At 38.8% G+C, this 19,082-nt stretch overlaps 1 protein-coding gene across 1 annotated transcript in view; it reads left to right on the top strand.

The window, feature by feature from the left end:
* The window catches only part of RPAP2 (RNA polymerase II associated protein 2), an 83,588-nt gene extending 64,597 nt beyond the window's left edge, over positions 1–18,991 (top strand). The window contains exons 12-13 of the mRNA XM_075999838.1: positions 8,549–8,698; positions 12,913–18,991. Coding sequence (XP_075855953.1) covers positions 8,549–8,690 — 142 coding nt within the window. The 3' untranslated portion in view covers positions 8,691–8,698; positions 12,913–18,991. The remainder of the gene's footprint in view (positions 1–8,548; positions 8,699–12,912) is intronic.
* Positions 18,992–19,082: the final 91 nt, after the last annotated feature.

Consider the following 19,082-nt stretch of genomic DNA (forward strand, 5'->3'; position numbering starts at 1 on the left):
CTTCATCACCTTTTATGCATGGTAATCAGCAGAACAGGTTTCCCTACTGCAGCAGAACTCTATATGAACCCAGTAATTTCTCAAATCTGATAGGTACAGAAAAGTGTGTGGCTTTTCACTTCCTGTCCTGTCCTCTAACCCCAAACCATAGAGAAGCATGCTTTCTGGTGACATTTATTCACATATACATTCTCACAGCTCACTCTTCCCATAAGATTGAGTATGAGGAGTGTTGTTCAGTGTCATTTTACAACAGCCTACCAGTTTGAGTCTGCAAACTTGGATATCAATTATGAACACTTAGGAAACTCCCTCTAAGAGAGAGTTATTGCTTCTGCTCAGTTTGGAGGGTCAAGTTTAGGGATATCTGTGCTATATTATTTTAGGCAGGTACCTGAAGTGATCTTCACTCATATGTCACCCAGAATTACTCCAGAAAGGATAATTCAGACTGTGCCATGATTTATGGTATTCCAAAAACTACAGTATGGAGTTCCCAGTAGTTCAATATGAGTGCAGTGAGCAAAGCAATAGGGGCCAGAATGGGGAAGGCCATTTAGAATACAAGTTCATTGCTGACTTTTCTTATGCTACAGGAGATGGATAACATAGAGTTCCATTATTTGGGCTCCATTTGCTCAATAAACTACAACTTTAACTCTTTATATAGCTTTCTCTGTTGATAGGATACAAACCAGTGACTTAAACAATTATAGGTAACTTCAGAGACTTAATCAAGACTTTGTATAGCTCTAAATCCTTGGATATAAAGGTTTATTAAAAATGCCAACTTTTTTTTTTTTTTTTTTTTTTTGAGACAGAGTCTCGCTTTGTTGTCCAGGCTAGAGTGAGTGCCGTGGCGTCAGCCTAGCTCACAGCAACCTCAAACTCCTGGGCTCGAGTGATCCTTCTGCCTCAGCCTCCCGAGTAGCTGGGACTACAGGCATGCGCCACCATGCCCGGCTAATTTTTTGTATATATATCAGTTGGCCAATTAATTTCTTTCTATTTATAGTAGAGACGGGGTCTCGCTCTTGCTCAGGCTGGTTTTGAACTCCTGACCTTGAGCAATCCGCCCGCCCCGGCCTCCCAAGAGCTAGGATTACAGGCGTGAGCCACAGCGCCCGGCCAAAAATGCCAACTTTTAAAGTTTCTCTCATTTCAGTTGTCATGCCCAAACTTTGAAACCTTTCTTACTACTATATATAATAATTCCTGTTAACCAGATGTTGTTTGACAGCTCAGTAATAACAAATGAAGGGTACTTGTCCTAACCTGACTTGCATTCTCTTCTTTTGATGTGTAGCATATGTGCAGCAGTCATCTAAATAAAGGTCTTATCAATAAGATGCAGTTTGACACTTTGTGTTTTGCTTTTGTAGTCAGGCCATTTACCATATGGTAAAGAACCAGTTATAGAAGGCTGCCTGTCTTTTCAGAATTGAGGTTTGAGTTTTCATGAGAAGTTTCCTTTAGTTTGTGATTTATACATTGCAAGTTTTTATTCCATAGTTTTTTTTTGTTTTGTTTTGTTTTTGTTTTTTTTTTTTTTTTTTTGAGACAGAGTCTCCCTTTGTTGCCCAGGCTAGAGTGAGTGCCGTGGCGTCAGCCTAGCTCACAGCAACCTCAAACTCCTGGGCTCGAGTGATCCTTCTGCCTCAGCCTCCCGGGTAGCTGGGACTACAGGCATGCGCCACCATGCCCGGCTAATTTTTTATATATATATCAGTTGGCCAATTAATTTCTTTCTATTTATAGTAGAGACGGGGTCTCGCTCTTGCTCAGGCTGGTTTTGAACTCCTGACCTTGAGCAATCCGCCCGCCTCGGCCTCCCAAGAGCTAGGATTACAGGCATGAGCCACAGCGCCCGGCCTATTCCATAGTTTTTTTCAAATTATATTCTCCAGCATATAGAATGTGCTAAGCCATCCTTTTACTATCACCTTTAGAGGTTTTTATTCACAGTTAGCACTTTAGGGAAATAAATTCAAACATTTTGTTTTTACTTACTGCCAGTCATATTCACTAACTATTTAGGTATAAGAAGTTCTTTGGGCCCAGTTAATTATGGTTTTCTTTGATGTTCACTATTAGAAGTTTCAGGATTGGAATAGAGGCTTGAGTCCCTTTCAGTGTATAATGGGATAGAGGTTCTTTAATGAAAAGAAATAAGTAATTAGCATATCATAATTAACAGAACACAGATAAAGGATTAAGAGGAAGAGGCTCCTGGGAAGTCAGTTTAACAAAAAAAATAAAAGAGGAGGGGTAGGTGTTTGATAAGATTGTACAATTGTACTTCAAAGATAACTTAGAAGTGAGAAATTTTATGATGTTTCTGTGGGGTGGGATATGTGTTTTTTATTTTCAAGTAATGAATTTGGGCAATATTCTGGGACACTACATCTTAGGAAAATGAAAAGCTAGAAGGGGATATAGGAAAGAATGCCAATCTAAATACAGAGTAGTCAGATGGCATCTATTAGGAAAGATCAGAAGGACTTAGAATTAACTGTGAAACAGTTTCAAGAATATGAAGGAATAACTTTAAGAGCTTGTCCCCCACCAAAAAAAAAAAAAGTTCTATGAAGGATAAAATAAAATTATGCAAGAGACATTTAGATTATATATAAGGAATGATGTCTAAAATGTAAGGTTTATTAACCATTGCAGCATGCTATACATAGAGGTAAAGAATCTCTGTCTTTTGAGTTCGTGGAGGTAGTTTATTAGTAGTCTTGTGAAAAGAGACCAAATCACTACATTAAGAAAGAGTCTTGGCTGAGTGCAGTGGCTCATGCCTATAATCCTAGCACTCTGGGAGGCCAAGGCAAGAGGATCCCTTCAGGTCAGGAGTTTGAGACCAGCCTGAGAAGGAGTGAGACCCCATCTCTACTAAAAATAGAAAAAATTAGCTAGACGTGGTGGTGCATGCCTGTAGTCCTAGCTACTCAGGAGGCTGAGGCAGGATTGCTTGAGCCCAAGAGTTTGAGGTTACTGTGAGCTAGGCTGATGGCCACAGCACTGTAGCCTGGGCAACAGAGTGAGACTATCTCAAAAAATAAAAAGAAAGGGTCTTGGGCGTCTTCTTAGATCATTTAATTCTTAATAGGAGACTGAAAGGGAGTATAGATTCCTAAAACAGTGGACTCCACTTTGATTTACCTAAAGTGGCCTCTTAAACTAGTTCTTATGACATTCACATTCTTTTGGATAGGAGATGGACAAGCAAACAAATAATAGAATTAGATAGTAATACTGTTAGATAATTAGTAAGGATGATGGAGAAATATAAAGTGAAGTAAGGAGGTGTAGAGAGGGTGAACGTGAGAATGGATTCAGATGGGAGAGGTAACTGACAAAACTGAATAACATGAAGGGGCCTACCACGCAGAGATCTGGAGGAAGAATATCCCCAAGTCCCTGAGATGGGAACAAACTTAACCTCCGTGCAGTTGAGGCAAGGTTGACTAATATGGTTTGAGTGGAGTGAGTCAGGGAAAGTACTCTCTCCAAGTAGAAGATTCTAGGAGATAATATTTTTGGTTTCTAAGCATCTTTTATCCTGAAGTGCTCCAGTACACAGGAGACCTTTCATAGACCAGACTCTGAATATCTTAGAGCCAAATGGTTTCTTGGGATTTCTTATTTCCTGTTGTAATTTCTCTAATCATCAGAGCTGTAGTATATAAGGCATTGTATCAGTGACTGAATTATCCATTTTAAATTAAAATTGATGCATAATTACACCATTTATCGGGGTTGGCAAGCTATTTGTAAAGGGCCAGATCATAAATATTGTTTTTGCCAACCCTACAGTCATGACTTCTCAACTCTGCTGTTGTAGTATGAGAGCAACCAATAGGATACGTAAATAAACTGATATGCCTATATTCCAATAAAACTTTATTTACAAAAGTAAGTGGCAAGCTAGGTTTGACCCTTGGACTATAGTTTGTCCATAGACTTACTCTAGTACATTGAGAAGGCAACAAGAGAGATTGTAAAGAATCAGAAGTAGGAGGAGAACCGTGACTTAAGAATGCCACAGAAGCCAAAAGGAGAAGAATCCTAGGAAGGGAGGATGTGATTAGAGACATCACATACTGCAGAGTCAACTAGGAAGAGAACACAGAAGAGGCTCTCAGATGTGGCGATTACACCGTTATTGACCCTAAAAAGAACAGTTCCAGTAATACCTCTTTGTTCATTTTTCATTGGGCCTGGTATTAAGCACATGTATGGACTGTGTTGCTCAGTGCTCTGTGGTTCACAAAGCCTTCTTCCATGGTCATTGCTAACAAAAGCACACTCTGGATAGAAACCTATCTCCAAGCTCAATGCTTGGACCTCTACATCAGTCTCAAACTCCAGTTGGCCTGATGACACCTGTCATCAGGGCAGCATGTGCACTAAAAAGAATCCCAGCAGTTTGTTAGTAGCATCTTTGGCAATAGCTACAACCAGCTCTTATAGTTGACCAAAACCATAGCAGTCTGATAAGGTGTGAGGATCTTTTCTCTGATTCATCTATGCAAGCACAGAGCCTCTTGTTACAAAGATAACGTGGAAATTCAGAAAATACCCAGTAAGCAGCCAGGCTGGAAGAGTGGGCAGGTAGTCAATTGCCATTAAATTAATAAAACATGTTAAAGTAGATGGGCCAAGGAATCTGGAAAACATAAAGATTATATATAGTCCTTATTCAACTTTATTTTGGAAATAGAAGCAAATCATAATTTTCTTGAATCATTCATAAAATTATACTATAAACCAGATTTTCAGGATTTGGCATCTTTTTTCAAATAATATTGATTATGACTTTATAACTTGTCAAAACCATTCTTCATTTTTTGTATTCATGGGCCTGGTTTCTAGAGAGGATAATTTTGAAGACAAAACACAATTTTTATGTGACTCTCTAAAAGTAATTCAGTGGATTATTAATCCTTAGAGATGCACAGGAACCATTACAGTATTTACTCATTTATACCTTACCTTATTCCAAAAAGAACTTAAGTCAACTTACAACTCTTAGAAAGTTAATACAGAGAGCCATTTGTATCCATGGATTCAACCAACCATGGATTGAAAATATTTAGGGAAAAAAAATTGTGCCTCTACTGAACATGGGTAGACTTTTTTCTTGTCATTATTCCCTAAATAATACAGTATAACAACTATTTACATAGCACTTACATTATAAGTAATGTAGAAATGAGTTAAAGTATATGGGAGGATGTACATAGGTTATATGCAAATACTATGCCATTTTATATGAGAGATCTTGAGCCATCTGCAGATTTTGGTATATCCATGGGCGATCCTGGAACCAGTCCTCCATGGATACTGAGGGATAACTATATTATATAGTTCTATAATCATATATGTTCTGTTAGGGACTTGTGTTTGAGAAAAAAGTCTTTTCAGTTAAAGATTAAAAGGGAAATCATAGGGAATAAATAAGGTTAAAGGAAATCTCGTCGGCTAACTTTCCAAGAGTATAATTATGTAACAACACTTATGTTAAGTGTCAAATATTAAGAATAGTCAGGAAATCCTGGCTCCAGATGCCTGAGGATTGCTATCTATCTGCTTAATGACTTGCAGAAATCTCTGGGCCCCAAGTTGATATTCCTGTCTCCACCAGATACCAGAGTTTGTGTGATTTTTTTCTATCAGTACTTCTGCCTGGCAACTACTTGCCATTTTTACATATGGTCCTCTAGTTCTCTAAAACAAATTTAAATCATTCTGTTCCTTCTGCACATTCATTGAGGGCACAGTGCACATCAGTTAGGCAAGTAGTGAGTAAATTTATAGAGTGCTCTACAGCTTGCAAAGAATGAAAACTAGCATATTGGCTAAGAGATTGGGCTTTTGAGATAAATTGTCTAGTTTCAAAGCCCTGACCTGATATTTACTATCTTTGTGACCCTGGGGAAAATACTTATATTTTTGCGCCTTTATTTCCTTGTCCATAAAATGGAGATGATACTTATATCCCTTAGGATGAATCACTGTATAATTAAAGAAGATAATTCATGCTTAGAACAAATACATAGTATAAGTACTCATTGGTAGCACACGGTCAGTGTTAGTCAATGTTACTGACAAAAAGAGCTATCCCATTTGAATTTTGTAATAATCTATTATGGCACTTAGGTATTATTAGCCCCATTTTATAGATAGATGCTAAGGTTTTAAAGTTCAATTTGCCCAGAATCATGCAAGCATTCCTGGCAGAGCTAGTATTAGAATTGTGTTGTATACATAGTTTCCCTAGGGCTTGGGATTAGACTGGGGAGTGAATAGGTTTCATCTCAGGAGCCAGCTCTGAACAGTTAAAGTGGTATTCACAGTCCTGTTTTGAGAATTCTCAAAGCAGGTACAAGCTCATTAAGAAAAGAATGCTAGGCCTGGCGCGGTGGCTCACGTCTATAATCCTAGCACTCTGGGAGGCTGAGGAAGGTGGATCGTTTGAGCTCAGGAGTTTGAGACCAGCCTGAGCAAGAGCGAGACCCTGTCTCTCCTAAAAATAGAAAGAAATTAATTAGCCAATTAAAAATATACATAGAAAAAATTAGCTGGGCATGGTGGTGCATGCCTGTAGTCCCAGCTACTTGGGAGGCTGAGGCAGGAAGATCACTTGAGCCCAGGAGTTTGAGGTTGCTGTGAGGTAGGCTGACACTACGGCACTCTAGCCCGGGTAACAGAGTGAGACTCTGTCTCAAAAAAAGCTCCGATGAGCAGTACTTGCCATGGACTCACGAACACAGAGTGGGATTACACAGTTGCTTTCCTTCTTATTTTCTTCTAGCTAAAGTTTCTCATTAACCCTAGTTTTTCCTTTATAAACAAAAATTTTAGATAAATTTGAACACATAATGAAGTTATTAATTTATAGGATCATTTTAACCCTATAAATTTGCTAGAGAACTATTACTATTCCTAAAATATTTTGTGACTAGGGCAGGTGATAGAGGAATTCTCTTATAAGCTCTTTCTTTATAATAATTCTTCACATTTTCTGCTTTCAAGTGGGCACACAGGTTGAGAAATCTGGGAGTCACCATTTATTTCTAATTTTAATTTTAGGGTTAAGTTTGGAAATTGGGGTTAAGTACTAATGGCACTTTGAGAAGTAATTGTGAAAACTGTATTTCCATATATGAACCAAATACTTGTCTCCTTGAAAGTCAGAGAAATTGATTTGGATATGTCATTCATATATGTATATATATATACACACACACACACAGACACATACACATACACCATTTTAAATACACATAAAAGCTAGGTTTCTATGGAGATGACATATTTGATCTGCCTGCTTTGGACTTCTTGGTTTTATTTTAGCCAATGTTATCCCATCCCTGCTATTTCTGTCCTTATTGTGGGAAAGCAGCAAGTTATATTTTAAATGCTAACATCACCTAAGTATGAGAAAAGCCAGAGTTCTGGGTTCCACTTTCTCTGCAGGAAGATTCCTCAGGAAAATGTGGCCACAACTGTCTAGGTTTACCTAGGTACCCAGTTTGGACTTTGCATTGGAAAACTTGGGTAGTCCTGTTCCAGTATAAACTACCTTTGGGGAGTACCTGCAAAGCTCATGAAGTCTGAGAACTTGGTAGTCTGTCCTCTACTCAAGTTCCACGCTAAATACTGTAGAGCTGATCTGCTCTTATTTCTTGAGCTTTATTAATTTATATCTGATATGCCCAGTGGCAATAACTAAGATTAAGTAAGCATCTGAAAGAGCTCTGTAGGAAGTGTAAAACTCTTTGGAGAAAAAGGAATTTTCTCCCAAAAAGCTTTCCAGGAATATAACTTGCAAAGACTCTGGGAAGCATACTCTCTAGAGAGAGAAATATTTATGAAACATAAAAGTCTTTAATCTTTGTAATTAAATTAGATATTGCTCACTTTTTAAAAATCATGCTTATCACAATTCAGTGAAATTTATTTTTTAATAATCCATTATATGCAATTAATCTTTAGGCATATTTACCAGAAATGGTTAGAGAAAAAGACATATTGTTCCTTATGAAGTTGGTATTAAGTGCCTTGTGAGATGTTATTTATTTCTTTATTTAGTGTTTTAAAAAATAAAAATATTAAGGTTTCATCCAAAAGGTAATCTTATTTATTATGTATTATTTTTTTCAGGTAGTATAATCCAAATATCCAATATAGATTATGTTTTTAAAGTCATTCTCAACTCTAAGCTCCTCTCCACAACCTCCCTTTCCCCACTGAAAGAAGTTCATTTTCTGAGCAGAATTTTAGTATTTTTTGCTAGCATGATGAAGAACATGTTATAGATTCAGGTTTTTAGGCTTCTTTTCATACTTAACAATATTTGATCTTTTGATCTTTTTCTGAGACTTCTCTTCTGCCTTTGTTAGTAAAACCTCTCTCTGGGAGTTTTGTTAAATCAGAGACTTTATTATCCACATAAAATTCTCTATGCCATTGTGAAGATGGGAGTCCCTTAGCCCTTATCATTTCATGCATATGCATTTAGTATTTTTCGTTTTTTCAGATTGACCCCGACTCTTGGCATTCAGAAGCATTCTCAGGAAAACGTGATGTTTACACAGTTTATAGCCACCCTGCTTGAAGAATTACATTTAACGAATGAAGACCTTGAAAGTTTAACTATTGTATTTAGAACCAGCTGTTAACCAGAGTGGTAAGTTGGATTGTTTTACTATAGTTTTTTCATCATCTGTTGCCTGTGTGGATTCTTTTTTTCATATTGGAAATTTTAAAAACCAAACACAGACCTCAGGGTGCCCTCCGCTTGCTAAGGAAAGACATGATATCTATCCCTTAGTTCTCAGCTGCTTCAGTCACTTCCTGCTACTCTTACTTTGCACCCCATCCTTGTTGCTATTCCTCCTTTGTAGGCTATAACATCTCTGATTCTTGCACTCCAGGAAACTCCCCATTATCAGTGTCAAACTCAAGCCTGGCCATCCTACATGTCCCATGTGATACGTTTCTTCAAAGGAAGTAGTAATTTACTTCATTCCAGCTCCTGCAGTGATCTATTGTGAACATCCTCATCCTACTGTCCCTTCAATGAAATAACCCTGTACCCAGCCAATACCTTAGTCATCTTATGGGCAGACAAGCAAGTGAATTTATTAATAGAGTCTGGCTTTGTTGAATCCTAACCCTGCTCCCAGATACATAGCCCTCTCCTCTTATCCCAAGTCCTTGCCTCTTTCAGAACTGCCCATCAGAGTATTCCCTCCCTAGTCCTGCCTTAATCATAACTCTCCATCTCTTCCTACCTTAATCCTCATTTCACACAGTCCCAAGTGCTCAGATAGGTATTTTTTTTTTTTTTTTTTTTTTGAGACAGAGTCTCACTTTGTTGTCCAGGCTAGAGTGAGTGCCGTGGCGTCAGCCTAGCTCACAGCAACCTCAATCTCCTGGGCTTGAGTGATCCTTCTGCCTCAGCCTCCCGAGTAGCTGGGACTACAGGCATGCGCCACCATGCCCGGCTAATTTTTTTATATATATATCAGTTGGCCAATTAATTTCTTTCTATTTATAGTAGAGACGGGGTCTCGCTCTTGCTCAGGCTGGTTTTGAACTCCTGACCTTGAGCAATCCGCCCGCCTCGGCCTCCCAAGAGCTAGGATTACAGGCGTGAGCCACAGCGCCCGGCCTCTCAGATAGGTATTGATTTAATGTTATAATTGAGGAAATACATCCTTAACCACAAACGAGATCCTCTCAGGTGCATTTTCTTTTTTTTTTCCCCTTAACTTTACCTTTTAAATGATAAACACAATATAAATGTGTTATAAAATAAGCAATACAGAATTGTATATATAATAAAAAAGGAAAATTCCCCTTCACCTCTGCTTCCAATCCCACCTCCTTCACAGAAGCATACTTGATATCTATCATGTAATATTTATTTTCATTATTTGAATTTTTATAAAACAATCTTTAAGCAAATCTTTAAATATACAGGAAGGATAATTGAGAGAGTTATTTTACCAGATAAGAAAGAACAGCATCCCTTTATTAGACCTGCTAGAAAATAGAATGTAAGGAATTAGCACTGTAACTGTCTTCCAGTTTATCCCCAGTGGTCTTTTCAAGTGATCCTGCTACCCTAAGGACTCTGTAAAGCAAAGGCTTTTACTTAGGGGGTGAGCTCAGGCTGGCCTGAATAAGCATAACATTCAAAGGCCCTTAGCAAATATGGTGAGAAAGAAGTTTTTTGTTTCATTTAATGTTAGGTCCAGAGACTTAAATTAATCATACCCCTTAGCTCATGACACCTTATAGTTAAAAGGTTTCTTTTTTTTTTTTTTTTTTTTTTTTGAGACAGAGTCTCGCTTGTTGCCCAGGCTAGAGTGAGTGCCATGGCGTCAGCCTAGCTCACAGCAACCTCAAACTCCTGGGCTCAAGCAATCCTGCTGCCTCAGCCTCCCAAGTAGCTGGGACTACAGGCATGTGCCACCATGCCCGGCTAATTTTATATATATATTAGTTGGCCAATTAATTTCTTTCTATTTATTCTAGAGACGGGGTCTCGCTCTTGCTCAGGCTGGTTTCGAACTCCTGACCTTGAGCAATCCGCCCGCCTCAGCCTCCCAGAGTGCTAGGATTACAGGCGTGAGCCACCGCGCCCGGCTAAAAGGTTTCTTTTTCAGACAAACCAAGAGCAAACAGTGCCTAGCCAGAATTTCTTCTAGACCTGCTTAGATATCAATTAAAAATCATTTTTAAGCCAGGCATAGTAGTGTATCCTGTAATCTCCACTACTCAGGAGGCTGAGGTAGGAGTTCAAGTCTAGTCTAGGCAACATAGAGAGACCCTGTCTCTAAAAAAAGTAAAATTAAAATAAGTAAATAAAAATTACAAAATTATTTTAATTAGCATATTTTAAACTTGTATGTAAACAGATGATGTTAAAGTGATTTTAAGGACTTTCAACAATAGATGTTTTAAGTGGACTTAACAATTGCCCTGTGATAATTGTTTATTTATATTGTTCATTTGCTTAAGTAATCAAAGGTAAACCTTGGTCAGTATTATAAGAGATTATGAATAAATGCAGCCTTACTACATAATTGTCCATATGAAAAATAAAGATGGTTGTGAGTAGGTAGACTTTTTTCTGTTTGCATGATTTTGGTAAACCGTGGTAAATTCATTTAAGTCTAAAGATTTTAATGTCTAGTAACCATTTCAAGGTTACTAGTTAGTATAGGTGAATATGCTTTCAGTTTCAAGTAACAGGAAAAATCCAGCTCCAACTAACTTTTGTTATGATAGTGGCATATTAGTTATCTTTTGCTACTAACAAGTTATTCCAAAACAGTGGCTTAAAAGAACAAACACTTTTTTTATCTCACAGTTTCTGTGAGTCAGGAATCTGGACACAGCTGAACTGGGGGCCTCTGACTCAGGGTCACTCATGAGGTTGCAGTTAAGCTATGTGCCAGGACTATGATGTCACCTGAAGGCCCAACTGGAAGAAGATCTCCTTTCAAGCTCACTCATGTGATTATTGGCAGGATTTAGTTCCTCTCAGGCTGTTGAACTCAGGGCCTCAGTTTCTTCTCACTGACTGTTATCTAGAGACCTCCTCTAATTCTTTGCTACATGAGCAACTCTATAGTGCTCATGGCATGTAGCTTCCCTCACAAGTGAGAGATGATACCCATGATGGAAGCCACAGTCTCTTTGTAACTAATCTCAGAAGTGATGTCCCATCATTTTTGCTATATTTTGTTAGTTAGAAACTAATTACTAAGTCCAGCCCACATTCACGATGAGAAAGTTGTATAAGGCCATGAATACTAAGAGGCAGCAACCATTGAGGGCCATCTTAGAAGCTGTCTACCAGACACAAAATTGTTCAATAGGTCCAGGGGGCAGGGGGGCTGAGGTTTTTTGTTTGTTTGAGACAGGGTCTTCTGTCATGCAGGCTAGAGTACAGTGGTGTCATCATACCTCACTGCAACCTCAAATTCCTGGACTCAACCAATCCTCCCACCCCAGCCTCCTGAGTAGCTGGGACTATAGGCGTGCACCACTGTGCCAAGCTAATTTTATTTTTTTATTTTTTATTTTTTTTTTTTTGAGGCAGAGTCTCACTTTGTTACCCAGGCTAGAATGAGTGCCATGGCGTCAGCCTAGCTCACAGCAACCTCAAACTCCTGGGCTCGAGCAATCCTGCTGCCTCAGCCTCCCGAGTAGCTGGGACTACAGGCATGCGCCACCATGCCCGGCTAATTTTTTCTCTATATATTAGTTGGCCAATTAATTTCTTTCTATTTCTAGTAGAGACAGGGTCTCGCTCTTGCTCAGGCTGGTTTCAAACTCCTGACCTTGAGCAATCCACCCACCTCGGCCTCCCAGAGTGCTAGGATTACAGGCGTGAGCCACCTAATTTTTTTTTTTTTTTAGTTTTAGTAGATATGAGGTCTCACCATGTTGCTCGGGCTGTCTTGAACTCCTAGCCTCAAGTGATCCTACTGCCTCAACTTCCCAAAGTGCTAGGATTACAGATGTAAGCCCCTGTGCCTGGTCCCCCAGTTTTATATATAGCATACCACACTATCCTCTGGTGATAGTTTTGAACTTCACACTAAGGACACCCCTGAACCAATTTACTTGGCCACAGAATGCTATGAGCTAACCCAATCATTCTGGCAAGGAATGAGGGAGACAGAAAGGATTTTTCAACTGACCAAGATCAGTCAAGGTATATCCCTCAAGTTGAATAATGAAGCTGGGCCTATTCTACCTAAACCACTACTGGTACATAATGAGGAAGAAATGAAATGTGTATTAGAAAGACAACACAATGTCTACAACAGCTGGTAAAACATTTTAGATGTTTTATTCAAACTATCCTTTTTTGTTTCACAGATGCATTCCATGAAGACAAGACTAGAAAATGAACTTCTGGTTCACCATTTCTAGAATTCTAGCCACCATGATGATCTGGTGGTGACTGATAACTAGCTTTATTCCAAGAAAGACCTTTACCTCCTTAGGTTTCAACACTCCATGTCCCAGTCTCTCAGTCCGTAACTACAGAGGATGACTTTCGCAGATAGAGAAGAACCATTACTTCAACAAGGATAACCGAGTCCTTGCATTCCTAGCTACCAGACATAGTATTTTTATTTGAAAATGAAAGTTGAAGTATTAGGTTGAAACTTGGATGACTAGTCAAGAAAATATAATGATCTCTAATTTTCCTGGATGACTCCAGCCATCATATCAGTTGACCAAAATGTTGAGAAAATTACCATTTTGGCTTCTCAATCTAAACTCTAGATTCTAAAGGACAGCAAACAATTAGGTCAATAAATGCAATCTAAGATGAAGCTCTTTGGAAGTCTAGTCATCATTCTTTTAAAGAAGCTGACTATGCTATAAAATGGTCCTGAGCAACATGATTAACCTCACAAATCCAAAACAGGAGATTCCCAGAACCTTCTGGACTCAAGGAATTTTTAAAAATAGAATCTGTCATTTGTTTTTAGGAGAGACAATTTCTAGAATTTAGATTGCTTTTCAAAATGTGTATCAAGCAGGCAAATTAGCAAGGCCTCTAGAGCACTTGAAGGGGGTCCTCAGACAATGTGGAGAGCTTTACTGGAAGGCTAAGAAAAGAGATAAAGTCAGATCTGTACTCTTGGATACTGGAAGAAATGGCAACTGCTAAAGCCCAAGCATGGAAAGGGGCCAGAAAGCAGCCTGGTGGAATGGGGAGCTCAGCGGGCAAGGAGGTAGGGATATGATTTTTCTTCTTGGCTATGCAAATAATTAGCTCTGTGGGCAAGTCACCTAAACTTTCTGGACTTCAATTTTTTTACCTCGTATGACTGAAGCGGAGGGTCTCACCACAACAAAAAAATCATAGTGTACTAGAAACTAACCAAGATCAGCAAGGTCACAGGCTACAATAATCAATATACAAAAATCAATTATGTTCTTGCATACTAGCAATGAAAAATTCAAAAATGAAATTAAAATAATTTAACTCATAATAGCACCAAAAAGAATTAAATACTTAGGAATAAATTTAACAAAAGAAATACAAGACTTATATAATGAAAACTATAAAACATTCAGAGAGATTAAAGAAGATATAAATAAATGTAGAGACATTTCATGTTCATGAATTGAAAGATCTAATATTCTTAAGATAGTAGTTCTCCCCAAATTGATCTACAATGCAATCCCTGTCAAAATCAAAATCAAGCTTTTTTGAAAAATAGGCAAGCTGTTCCTAAAACTTATGTAAAAATGCAAAGATTCAAAATAGCCAAAACAATTCTGAAAATGAAGTACATTTCCTGATTCAAATCTTATTACAAAGTTACAATAATCAAGACAGTGTAGTGTTGATATAAAGATAGGCATATGTCAATGGAACAGAAATGAGGGTCCAGGAATAATCTCTTTTGACAAAGGTGCCAAGACAATTCTTTGGAGAAAAGATGTTTTTTTCCAATAAATAGTGCTAGGACATTTGGATATCAGATGCAAAAATGATTAATTTAGACCCTTATCTCCCACCATATGCAAAAATAAACTCAAAATGAATCAGAGACCTAAATGTTGAGCTAAAACTATAAAACTTTCAGAAAAAAACTGGAGAAAACCTAGATGGCTTTGATTTAGGAAAAGAATTCTTAAATAAAACACCAAAAGCACAGTCCATAAAAGAAAATATTAATAAATTGGACTTCATCAAAATATAAAACTTTTCCACTTCAAAAAAGCACCATTGGCCGGGCGCGGTGGCTCACGCCTGTAATCCTAGCACTCTGGGAGGCCGAGGCGGGCGGATTGCTCAAGGTCAGGAGTTCAAAACCAGCCTGAGCGAGACCCCGTCTCTACCATAAAAATAGAAAGAAATTAATTGGCCAACTAATATATATAATATAAAAATCAGCCGGGCATGGTGGCTTGTGCCTGTAGTCCCAGCTACGCGGGAGGCTGAGGCAGGAGGATCGCTTGAGCCCAGGAGTTTGAGGTTGCTGTGAGCTAGGCTGATGCCACGGCACTCACTCTAGCCTAGGCAAGAAAGGGAGACTCTGTCTCAAAAAAAAAAAAAAAAAAAAAGCACCATTAAGAAATTAAATGACAGGCCAGGCGTGGTGGCTCACGCCTGTAATCCTAGAACTCTGGGAGGCCAAGGCGAGCAGATCATTTGAGCTCAGAAGTTCGAGACCAGCCTGAGCAAGAGCGAGACCCCATCTCTACTAAAAAAATAGAAAGAAATTAGCTGGACAACTCGAAGTAAGAGTGTGAGTGTGTGTGTGTGTCTGTGTGTGTGTGTCTGTGTGTGTGTATTTAACCTGGCATGCTGGCACATGCCTGTGGTTCCAGCAACTCGGGAGGCTGAGGCAGCAGGATTGCTTGAGCCCAGGAGTTTGAGGTTGCTGTGAGCTAGCCTGACGCCACTGCACTCTAGTCCAGGCAACAAAGTGAGACTCTGTTTCAAAAAAAAGAAAAACAAATTAATGTCAAACCACAGACCAGGAGAAAGTATTTTCAAATCATATACACCATCTGACAAAGAACTTATATCCAGAATATGTAACTGATTGTTAAAACTCTTTTGAAAGTAAGACAAACTATTTAAAAATGGGCAAAAGATTTCAATAGACATTTCAGTAAAGAAGATATACAAAAAAGATATAGGAAAATGCACACATTAAAACCAAAATTAGGTACCACTTCAAACCCCCAAGACAGACAAAGATAAGTGTTGATTAGGATGTGAAGAAACTGGAGCCCTAATATAATAATAACATGGCAGGTGGGAACGTGCAGCCACTTTGGAAAACCATTTGGCAGTTTCTTAGAAAGTTACCCATAAGTTTACCCATATGATCCACCTAGTCCATCCAAAGACAAATGAAAACATGTTCACACAAAGACTTGTAGGCAAATGTTCATGGTAGTATTATTCATATTAGTCAAAAAGTAGAAACAATCCAAATGACTATCAATTGATAAATGGAATTTTTTAAATGATATATCCATACAATGGAATACTGAAACATGCTACAACGTGGATGAAACTCAAAAATATTATTCTAAGTGAAAGAAGTCTGATGCAGTAGCCTATATATGGTATGATTTCCTTATATGAAATGTCCAGAAAAGGCAGATCTCTAAAGCAGATATTAGTGGTTGCATGGATCTGGTCTGAAAATGGGGATTATGTGCAGATAGGCACAAGGGATCTCTCTGGGGTGATGAAAATGTTCTAAAACTAAATTGTGATTTTTGCATAACTTTGTAAACTTTAAAAATAATTGCTTTGTGTACTTAAAACAGGTGAATTTTGTGTGTATAAATTATAAATTGTGTGTATAAATTAATAAAACTTCAGAATCATACATGATGATAGGGCCCTTCTCTCTGACCTACTAGTGACACCTATCATGAATGAGTAAGGAGGGAGAGAAGCTGCTGTACCCCCACTTTTTCCCTGTGTCCAAAGGTACCTCTTCAGTCATCTACCATATCCTGCAGGTCTAGGGGCCTCAGGTAAGGAGCCAGCAGTTCACTATAAAAACTAGGAATCTAAATGGACCAATGCCCAGATGTACCACTGCCACCAGGACCAGCTGCTTTTGAGGATGCTGCATCTGTCTTCCATACACCCTTGCCAAGTTTATGTTAGCTTGGGAGGACTGAAACAGAAAATCTGTTGCCACCAACTTTGACTTCCAAATGGAATAGTACAACTACAAAAAGGAAAAGTGATGGTGTCTATTATACACCATCACAGATGGTGTCTATTATACACAATCTGCAGAGGACCTGGGAGAAACTTCTGCTAGTGGCTCATACCATCACTGCCATTGATAACCCAGCTGATGTCAGTGGCATGTCCTCCAGAAATACTGGCCAGCAGGCTATGCTGAAATTTGCTGCCACTCCTATGAAGTCCAAGCCACTACTATTGCTGGACACTTCACTCCTGGATCTGTCACTTACCAGATCCAGGCAGTTTTCTGGAAGCTGCATCTTCTGAAGGTTACTGATGCCAGGGTTGATCATCAGCCTCTCAGAGGAATTATGTTAACATGCTTACCACCTCTTTGTGTAACAGATCCTTCCCTGTGCTGTGGGGACATTATCTTCCATGCAGTAACAAGGGAGCTCATTCAGTAGATCTGATGTGGATGCTGGCCCAGGAAGTTCTGTGCAGTCTGCAGTGAGCACTCAATGGAATTCATTCCTGATCTCTACTTCTATGGAGATCCTGAAGAGACTGAAAAGGAAAAGCAGACTGCTTGTGACCCAAGGGAATTTCAGGATGAGTGGACTGCTCTAGCTCCTAAGTTGACTGCTACTCAACGCAAGGTTGCAGACTGGTCTGCAGGTGTACTCTGTATCTATTTGGCAGGTCCCACTGCTCAGGCCACTGAATGGGTAGAAACAACCATTGAGTAGTCTTAAGCTATTTTTCTTAAGCTATTTGCTCTTTAACAACAAAGAGATATACGGTTGTTAGAAAAGAAAGAAAGAAAGAAAGAAAGGAGGTGGGGCTTATTCTACTCTTTGAGTGTGGGTAAATTTAGTGACTTGCTTCCAAAGAACAGAGTAGGGAAAGGAAAAACACTACTTTCACCATGTGATGAAGGTAACATCACCATCATCTGTACATCATGTACTCCCCAATAGGTGTGATGGGAAGGGCACTTGACCTCTGTGGTATTCTTCTCAAAAACCTATATCCTCAGTTTAACTGTGAGAAAACCAGTTTGGGGGACATTTCTACAGGGTACTTACCCAGTACTCCTCAAGACTCAAGGTCATGAAAAACAAGGAAAGGCTGAAAAATTGTCACAGACCAGGGAAACATGCAAATTAAATGCAGCGTGGTACCCTACTCTGGATCAGAACAGAAAAACTGATGAAATCAAAAAAGTCTGGTTAGTGTTAAACTAACACTGTTTCTTAGTTCTGACAAATGTACCATAAAAATGAAAAATATTAATGAGAGAAATTGGGTGAAGGGTATACAGGAACTCCTTACTATCTTCGTAACTTTCTGTGAATCTAAAATTATTTGAAATTAAAAAGTTAAAATAACCTACTGGCTAGACAAGGGGGATGCAAAGATAATAAAGACAGTTACTGCCCTCAGGTTTTCAGCCTGCCTACAGGAAGGGGTCACAACTAGGATAAATGCTCTGAAAAGGGACACATATTCTGGTTTGCGTGGGAAAGTCCTAGTTAATACCTGTTATCCCACTATCTTTTTTTTTTTTTTTTTGCTTTTTCTGTTTTTTTTTTTTTTTCAGCATATTATGGGGGTACAAAGGTTTAAGTTATATATATTGCCCTTTCCCCACCCAAGTCAGAGCTTCAAGTGTAGCCATCCCCCAGACGGTGTGCACCCATTAGGTGTGAATACACCCATGCCCCCTCCCCACTCCCACCTGCCTGACAGCCAATGAATGTTACTACTATATGTGCACATAAGTGTTGATCAGTTAATACCAATTTGATGGTGAGTCCATGTGGTGCTTGTTTTTCCATTCTTGTGATACTTCACTTAGTAGACTGGGCTCCAGCTCTATCCAGGATAATACAAGAGGTGCTAGATCACCATTGTTTTGTGGCTGAGTACATATATTTTATTAGACCACTTATGTATTGATGGGTAACTTGGGTTGTTTCCACATCTTTGCAATTGTGAATTGTGCTGCTATAAACATTCAAGTGCAGATGTCTTTTTAATAGAATGTCTTTTTTTTCCCCTTTGGATACATGCCCAGTAATTGGATTGCTGGATCAAATGGTAGTTCTCCTTGTAGCTCTTTGAAGTATATTCATATTACTTTCCACAGAGGTTGTACTAGTTTGCAGTCCCACCAGCAGTGTATGTATGAGTGTTCCTATCTCTCCACATCCATGCCAACAGTTGTTGTTTTGGGACTTTTTGATAAAGGCCATTCTCACTGGAGTTAAGTGAATCTTATTGTGGTTTTTATTTGCATTTCTCTGATGATTAGAGAAGTTGAGCATGTTTTTATATGTTTGTTGGCCATCAGTCT

Source organism: Microcebus murinus, chromosome 2 (genome assembly GCF_040939455.1).
Source record: "Microcebus murinus isolate Inina chromosome 2, M.murinus_Inina_mat1.0, whole genome shotgun sequence".
NCBI classification, from domain to species: Eukaryota; Metazoa; Chordata; class Mammalia; order Primates; family Cheirogaleidae; genus Microcebus; species Microcebus murinus.